Below are 8,856 nucleotides of genomic sequence, written 5' to 3' on the forward strand. Positions count from 1 at the left end.
ACTCAGCTGAGATTGCTTCATTATAGCAGCTGCCACTTGAAATCTTGAGACACAAGATTCCAATAGACTGGCTCAAACCTCAATTAAAAGCAAATAAGGACATTTTTTGAGATTCCCTGAAAGTGTTTTTGAAATACGAGCGTTAGTAACATGATAATATAGATCAAGTAGGCAAAAAGAAGAACAGGCTGTCCATGAATGTCATAATGGCCACCTGTGAGCTCACACCATTACACACCTAACTGTCATCCTTTATCTATATGAAGTTAAATGATGATCAGATGTTCGTTTTTTTATTATTAAAAACAAGGTTAAAAAAAAAGAAACTTTTTCTTTACCCTGTGACTGTGTGTTGTGTATATGTGTGTGTCTGTGTGTGTGGTGTGTTTGGCACACGTTTGGTTGACAGAAAACAGCAGACGGGATGGGGATGAGTTTTCCAGGGTTTCAGTGTTCAGACTCCAGTGTACAGTTCTGTTGTGGCAACAGATCGGGCTGCCACCCGTCCCCTGACGGACTGTCACTCTGAGATCCAAGACGAAGATGGAGATCAACAGTCTGGGAGGAAAGAATCAAAGATAGGCGTGAGCTTCAATCGTATACCACAGCTTTCTTTTTATTGCTCCTTATTGTGCTTTCTTTTTAAAGTATATATACTCACCACAATTTACGGAATAATCAAAGTAAATTAGATTTAAGTCTCCACACAGAAAATGTTAGAGAAAGCAAGGCAGCTCATGCTAGGTGATCTATTCACCAAAGCATATTGCTTTTGTTTAATCTAGAGCTCCTGATGGCTGGTTGGGTAAATATCACATGACCCTAGATATCTTTCTAAAAGGATTTTCTGATTGGTTTCATGCACGCTGTTGCAGATGTCAATATTATGTGTCTCTGTGTCAAGCTTTATCAGCTCCAGGCATTTTCATATGTTTCTTCCCTTTATGATCCACCTGAGCAACAAGAAGTCACTGCCCTGACTCTGATCCTGTCAGGAAAATGAAGTCAGCGGCACCGACAAGCAAACATCTTGGGTTTATCGCTTGTGACCTACAGAAAAGGATCCCGTGAAATAAATTCATTAAAGAATAATCTCGCGGCGCAGCCGCAAATACTTAATCAAGATAAGCTCGGAAAGGAGCGCAAATAAATGAAAGTGCGGTTTGAAAAGCTATGAGTCAGTCTAACCACTTGCCCCGTGCATCATTAGTGTCAAATGTCTGTCTGCCGCCTCAACACTCTGGCCGTCTCTAACCAGGTATACTTGCAGCTTTGTGCACTAGATTTCTGTTTCACCATTCAGCTGATGAAGACCAGCTTTTGCTTAATTTCTTAAAATCTTTAGGTGAATACAGTGTATTATATAGGCTGTGTGCGCTTGCCATACTATAGCTTTCATACAGTTAGGATTAGAGCCCATGTGTTTTAATTATTACTCATTACAGTTTAATATTGTTTTAACTGATGGTTAATTGAGGTTTAATTTCCTTACATGCCTTTAAATGGAAAACCAAACTGGCTGCCAGTTTATAACGATCACATGCTACATGTTCAGACATTTTCATAGCGTTGGATAAATGCTCTTTATCTGAATAAATAAAATGCGCGCATGTGATTGTTCCTCTCACAAATATTAATATTAAACTTTTTATTTATTTTTTATTTTTCACATGCAGTCTTTAACGGTTTAGTTCTTGACATGCGCATGCAAAAATCATATTCAGCCACTAAGCGTTTAATAACTGTCATCTGAGCAATGTGAGGGAAACCTCGAAGCTGCCATGTGAAATGCAACAGCCAACAGGACACCCACACATAAATATAAACACCTTGCTTGCGTTCTGTCCCCTCTACCTCCATTTATGTGAAATGGCTCATTACCAGCAGACAAATCAATTGGCTCTGCTCTCTGAACACCCACTTGCGATAATAAGAGACTCTACAGACAACCCACAGACTGGAAATATGGCGCTGCCCACCAGCTTGAAGCCAAGGTACACATCAGTAAAAGATGAAAGGAGAAAGAGTGACTAAGACCCAGACATGAGCTCTGTCTGTGGATTATGCACTCACATGAAAAAGTTTTCGCTAGACAAATATGATCAGGAATCATATTTTAACTTGTGTTTTTGCCTATTTAAAAACAATAACATATTCTTCTTGCTCTCATTAAACATCAAAGATTAGGGCTGATCTAATCTTTTCATAAATGGATTATATTATTCTGATGTTACAATATTTATTGTCTTAATAGAGATACAGTTTTGGCCTTTTTTGCTTGAATGATCGGGATTGTTTTTAACTATTTGATTGACAGTAAGTAGATATTTTCAGAAATCACATCAAAAATCATTTCCAGATTTGAATTATTCTCTAAATCGAAGGAAACAACTGCAGTGTCAAACACACGTAGTCGTTTAGCCTTGAGGCCAAAACTGACAAAACAGAAATCTCCAGCCATGATATAAAAAGAATTATAAATGTATCTGCAGAATATATATTTAATTTTCTTAACACTAAAGATCTAATCATAACTTAACACTCTACAAGTAGTAAATAATTCAACATGAACTGGCTTTGTAGTACTTACCTTGACCATCTTTTCTACTGTTCTGGTGTGCTCTCAATTCTTCTGATTTATAGAAATCAATACTGGCATAAGTGTTGAGGCTGGAGCCAGCACTGCTACCCATAGCGCTTCCTCCCATGTTGTAGGCAGAAGAGGTGTGCTCCACTCCAGCTTGAGGGCTCTCCTTAATGGCCAAGTCAAGGTCAATATAATTAAGGCCTTGTTCTCCAGATGAGGTGGAGGCTTGAGGTGGAGGTGTGGCAGACATACTAGCAGCCTGCCCGCTCTCCCACAGTGAGCAGTCCAAACCATGCCGATGGCCCACTGCCTGGCTGCCCTCTGGGAAGAGGGAGGTAGAAGAGGATGCGTGGCGTGGTAGTGAGGGAGGTGAATTAAATGTCTCTGGGCAGTGGCTTAGGCGTCCCTGCTGGTCACCTCGGACCAGTCTGCTGCTCCGCTCCGGAGACTGGAAGGACTTGACTGGGGAAAAGCCCAAACCTGTCTCCTGCTCCACAGGCAAGGGTTGACCAGAGTGGATGGCAGGTCGTGCTGAAGTGCTGGGATCTGAGGCTTTGCTCTCCGTAAATGGAGGCGGGACTTCTGTCAGCGCTGCTGCTGTCTTTATTTTTGTTCTGTAGCCCACGTTGCCCTCTGCGGCCAGAGGAGAGGACGTGCCGTGCTCGTGTCGGGCCTTGGGGGCAACAGCTGGTGGGCCCTGTTGGGTGCTGAATGTGGATCTAACATGAGTCACTGGTGTTGAGGATTTCCCTAAATCCATGCTGACGTACTCAGCAGAGGTGGACAATGGTGCAGAGAAGCTGCGGGGAAGGTTAGCAGGATTATCATGGCAGAGGAGCGGTTGATTGACGGGGCGGAGCGTTCCATGGATCACAGGACGTTCGGAACCTGCACATCGTCCTTCGCCATATTTACTGTCTTCCTTGAAGACAATACTGACATACTCACCAACATTCTGAGACACTGATGGCGGCAGATTCTCTTTAACCCTGGGCAGCGTGTTTGCTTTAGTAATGTCTGAAGACACGCTGAGGGGACGACCCCGCCTTTGTTGCTTTGGACTCTTACTGCTCGATGCACGTTTTTGGTGGTGACGCCCATCTTTCGTGCTTGTTCCTGCACTCTTGTATTCTGCTCCGGTTCTTAATAAACTTAACCCTCTCCCCGCTGATATGGACTTGTCTTCGAGGCTTTCACTACTGGCAGAGCTAGAGGAGAAAGAAGAGGAAGACATGGAAAGTTGGCAGCTTCCAGCAGCGCCCATTGCAATTTTGTTTCTCTTGCTATATCCAACTCCTCCTCCCCGTCCAGCACTATCGTGCCCACTGCCATCTTTTTTTCCTTCTCCTTTGTTCAAGTCATCCTCAAAGCGAGTATAGAGAGTGTGTTGATAAGCTCGTGGCAGTGAGAAGTAGGAGTTGAACATTTTTGGTTGAAGTTGGTGCTGTTCAGGATGGGAAGGCGGTGTGCTGCAAGCAGAGCGGCTGCTGACAGGTGAGATGTTCATGTAGTCACTGGCAGCCCGGCTCTCCATGTTGCCCCTGCTATCCCACATGCCTAGTCCATGCAGGTCTGTGGAGCTGCTGCTATTGGGAGACATGACCATGTAGCCCTCTGAACTGGGCTGGCGGATATGCTGAGGGGGGGACACGCTGTTGTTGGGGGTCATGGCCATGTATTCGTCATCTGCCCCGGGTTTAGTACCGGAGTCAGAAATACCTATTGAGAGAGAAAGTGAAACAGGAGGAGATGTCACTCCAGGCAACATTGACATATAGCCACTATCCACAGCTGCGCCTCTGTCCACTTCTTCCCCGCTTTTGTCAGACCTCTTCCTATTCTCCCCTACAAGTTGCCCACCCCCAACTCTCAGTCTGCCTGAATCATGGTGCAAATCAGCTCGCTGTGTGTTAGCGCTCTGCGACATGATGGCGTATTCTTTGTCGTCCTCATCATCTTCATCTTTTCTATGTGGAGTCAGCCGCTCGTGGGACGCCACAGGCAGGGAAGCCCTCTTACTGAGCAGTCTGCGTTCTGCCTCTGATTCACGACTGGATGAACGCCGCAGTATCCGTCTGCCTTTGGAGCGATGATGGGAACCAAGCAGACTCTCTCGCTGTCCCATGACGATATAGCTAGAGGAGCCTTCTCCATGTACGTGATGTCCTGACAGGCTTGGTAGGAGCAGAGAGTGCTCGCCGGGACTGGAGCCGTACTCATCTGAGGATCCATAGTCGCTCGGTGAACCTGAAACAGAAACTCTTTGTGATACACGAGGGTAGGAGCAGATCGTCATGCCTCCCACCGCTGCCCCCACTAGTCCACACTCTGAGCCATGACCAGAGCTGGAGGACAGACTCGGCGCAGGGGAAGGAGCAGGGTTAGGTGTGTAACGTGCAAGGCTGAGGGTAATCTTAGCAGGGGTTGGGGCCCGGGTGGGCTTGGGTCTCAGAGTTGGGGTAGTTGAGCAGGATCCATTGAGACTTGGGCTGGAGCTGGCCCACGTCCCTTTGGCACTTGCTCCACTCTCCTCCGACCTGGCTCCGATGCTGGCTGTTCGCGCCCTTGGAAACCCGTGGCGCGATGTAGGTGATGTGCTCGTGCTGCTGCCTCCTGTTCCGGGGGTCTCCGTGCGTGCCCGTCTCGAGAAGCCCACCTGGCTCGGTGGCAGATTTGGGTGATGACGACGGCTCGGGACACTGATGGGATTTGAAGCAGTACCACCTCCACATGATGTTCCCACAGACTGAGATTTACTGCGCTGACGAAACTCCTCACTAAGGGCCTTCATGGCCTCCAGCAGGGTCTCGTGCATATTCTGAGCCACCACAGAGTCATCCACCTGCATCCAAAACTCTCCGGGGCCAGTAATAGCTGAGCGCCCCACCTCAATGAAGAAAAAATTCTCTGAATGACCACATCTTCGGACATTCATCAGCTGCAACACTACAGAGGCCACATCAGAGTTGAGCTTGACAAAGTTGACTGTCTTGTCAGTTAGGCACAGCCGGTAGATGCCTACTAAATTCCTGGCATGTCCAAGACCTTTAGGCCAAACCTTGACCTGCCACACTTCCTTGAAGGTTGGAACAGGAGATGGAGAGCTACACTCTCCACTGCTTCCATAGTCTTCAGGGGTTTTACCTAGAAAAACAGTAAAGAATAAATAAAACAATTAGGGGATTTAATGATTACACACATACATACAAGAAAAAAAGAGGGGTTTAATTCAAACATAGCCTGCTGAAATACTAACGAAAGCCAAAATGACAGTAATAAGTAATGCTTTGTTACTCTATCGTAAGTAAATTGCCATATGCAAGAATACTGCCAAACAGCTGTGCTGCAGCCAATTCATCACCATCACTTTTAAGCTACAGCTCATAATTAATTAAGCCTTAAAAGCTATAGAAAGCATCCACTAAAAAGCATCATGCTCAACTGTGATACAAGACATTGTAATTCTGCTCAGTGCCAATCAAATAACAAATTGCAGAATCCCCCCTCCCTCCCTCCCCGCCCCAGCCCCCCTCTCACAATCAGTGTTATTTTCAGTAAACAACAAACAGTCTGCTGGTTTGCTACAATCCACCAGAGAAAGAGAAAATATTAGCAATGAACTCCACAGAAATTATTATAAGACATAATATATTAATGTGCTTCAATCTATCTCTCTCTGTTTTTTGTTTGTTTGGTTTTTTTGCAAGACTCTCGCCTAATTACGATCAGCTGCACATTAAAATTAAAATAAACAGACATTGTTTTATTGTGACTGTGCCTGAGCCATACTCTGAACAAAATGGGGGTCTTCTGTGCTCTAATGTGTGTCTGTTAAGGGTTCCACAACCACATATTAGAGCTGGGCAAGCCCATCAGTCTCAAATAACTGAAATGCAAAGGGAGAACAGGCAGGGTGGGTGGTGGTGGTGGTGCTCAGCTCCGGCATAAGGATAACAACGTAAACACGAGGATAACCAACAGAAACACAATTTCCAGCGCAGAGCGCACTAACGATGCCATCTCCTCCCTACCAGCAGCAGCACCGCGCAACGCAAATGTAGGTTAGGCGAATAGCAGTCGGAGCTGTGCAGAAAAACAAAAACACGGGCTCCAGCGGAGTGCACCGCGATAGGCTGCTACTATATGATGCATCCCTTGGATGGTTGCTATATGCCCACTGCGCCATGCAGAAAGCACACCGTCGTATGAAAACGGACTGCATTTTGGTCACAAGAAGCGATCATCTCATGTTCTTACAGGCGGATGCTGTTTAACGCATCAAATTATGTTTTTGCTGACGGATAATAATCCGCAGGTTGTGACTGTATTAAAGCACTGCTTATTGAGATTGTGCTGCACAAACACACAGCACATGCCGCCCATAGCGTGTCGGTCTAACCCGTTCAATAGGATCCACCTGCCTCTTGGTTAAAATACATCACCCTCCAAACTGCATTGCTCATACTATATGGGTACAATTAAAACACAAAAACCTACAAACATAAAATAAATAAATAAATAAACAAATCAAAGAAAATATTCAAATAATTCGAGCCGGTGATATGCAGAGAGACACCCAGATGGCCGAGCCAAAATAGTGTATGGAGAACAAATAGCCTACGGCAGGATAGGCCTGATGCAGAAACAGACAGAAGAAATCACATCACACTTTTCATATCTTACAGTTGCCCTGGAGGTCCAGCATTGCTTGGTACCACTCATTTTGGACCTCCTCGCTGTCTGCAGCGATGGCAAAGCTCTCGCTGCGGGTATAAAGCACTATCATGTGCTTGTTCTTGGAATCTGCCCGCTTGTTTATGTTGAAGCAAGTCTCCAGGTTCAGGACTTTTTTGGGCACAGGTGATTTACTGCGGAATTTCTTCTCGTTCTCGTAGTACTCAAGTCGAGCGGGACCATGCTCCGAGGCCGCCCTCAGCACGAAAAATCGCCGGTGCATTGATTTATGCTTGCGGAGATACCCGCTTTTCTGTACATCTTCATAGTTCTGCGGCTCGGCTGCTTGGTTCTCCATTGCCAAAACAGGCGAGCGATGGTTATTATAAACAATTATTCTCAGGGGGAAAAATAATGTCCATGCGTATTCCTCATTTATCCATCGCAACTACTATCCCTCGTCCTCCCCGCGTTCACGTTTAAGTGTCCAGCATGTGTGAGGAGGCGCAGGATGGGGAGAATCAGCCAAGCCAACGCATGTTTTGGGTTTGGTATCATATTGTGAATCCAGCAGCCGCAGGAGGATCCGCGCACCGAGCGTGCACAGCGTCCACCGCCGCTCGTCCCGCAGCCCAGCCCAGTCCCCAAGTCCAACCACGGTGCGGTTCAGCTGCTTAAGGACGTCTCCTCCACCTGTCTGAGGTTGCCCATATCACTCTGTATTCGCCACTGTCAGATTAGGCAGGATAATAACGACATCCCCGGTAAAGACTTTCGAAATAAAAGCCTTAGGAATTGAAGGGAGGCTACAACCGAAGCCGCTTATCCATTCGCGCATTTTTATCACTTCTCTTGAAATGATATGGTAAAACGATAAGTGTGGCCAGCATTTTTAGTAAGTCTTGGGTTTGTACACTGTTTCCAAATGTTGAACATTAGAGCTGTGTTGCCTCATCCAGCATCACGTTTAGTGATTTTCAGTAACTTTGCTGTGCATTACAATTGGTCTAACTTTTACTCCCCCACAGTTTTGGTGGTAATACAGTAACACAGTGAAATGTAACACATCACTGTTACATTTCTCTGTAAGAAACTAATGTAGCTTTGCTGATTTTAAATTCAGATTCACTTTTGTTCAATTGGTTAAATTTAAGAGAGAAGAGCCTACTCCCAGTGCCTTGCTAAGATTATTATTTTTTCCTCTCTGGGCTGCTTTTACACAAACTGTGCCGTTGGCTTTGCAGTAGTACCATAATACAGATGGTAAGAGAAGGATCTTATGATCTAATATGTAAGCAAAGGGATTTGTGCTGATATGTGGGCATATATAAGTTTTTATTCTTAATCAAGTGGCATGTGCTTGTCGTATTAACATAAACGTAAAGTTAATTAAATCAGTGAAGTTCAATATGCATTTAAACATTACAGATTTTAAAATTTCAAAAGCTGAATTTCAGTTTCTTTTTCTAAATAATGACCTCAACACAGCTCACCAATGATCGTTTGAGAAAGAGTAACGGGAAGTTACAGGAGCAGTCAACACTGCAGTAGATTCACAGCTGCGTTATATGGATTCTAATATCCTGCTGGTTCAA

General features: G+C 45.2%; 1 protein-coding gene across 1 annotated transcript; it reads right to left on the bottom strand.

Moving 5' to 3' along the window:
• Positions 1-371: 371 nt before the first annotated feature.
• Positions 372-7,986, bottom strand: LOC102199942 (insulin receptor substrate 1-B). Its single transcript, XM_005735530.1, has 3 exons — positions 7,271-7,986; positions 2,591-5,731; positions 372-558 (listed from the first exon to the last, which is right to left on the bottom strand). The coding sequence occupies exons 1-3, from the start codon at positions 7,617-7,619 to the stop codon at positions 551-553; spliced, it is 3,498 nt and encodes a 1,165-aa protein (XP_005735587.1). The 5' UTR covers positions 7,620-7,986; the 3' UTR covers positions 372-550.
• Between the last annotated feature and the right edge of the window lie 870 nt (positions 7,987-8,856).

Source organism: Pundamilia nyererei, unplaced genomic scaffold (genome assembly GCF_000239375.1).
Source record: "Pundamilia nyererei isolate P.nyererei 1_Seehausen unplaced genomic scaffold, PunNye1.0 scaffold00064, whole genome shotgun sequence".
In the NCBI taxonomy this organism is placed as follows: domain Eukaryota; kingdom Metazoa; phylum Chordata; class Actinopteri; order Cichliformes; family Cichlidae; genus Pundamilia; species Pundamilia nyererei.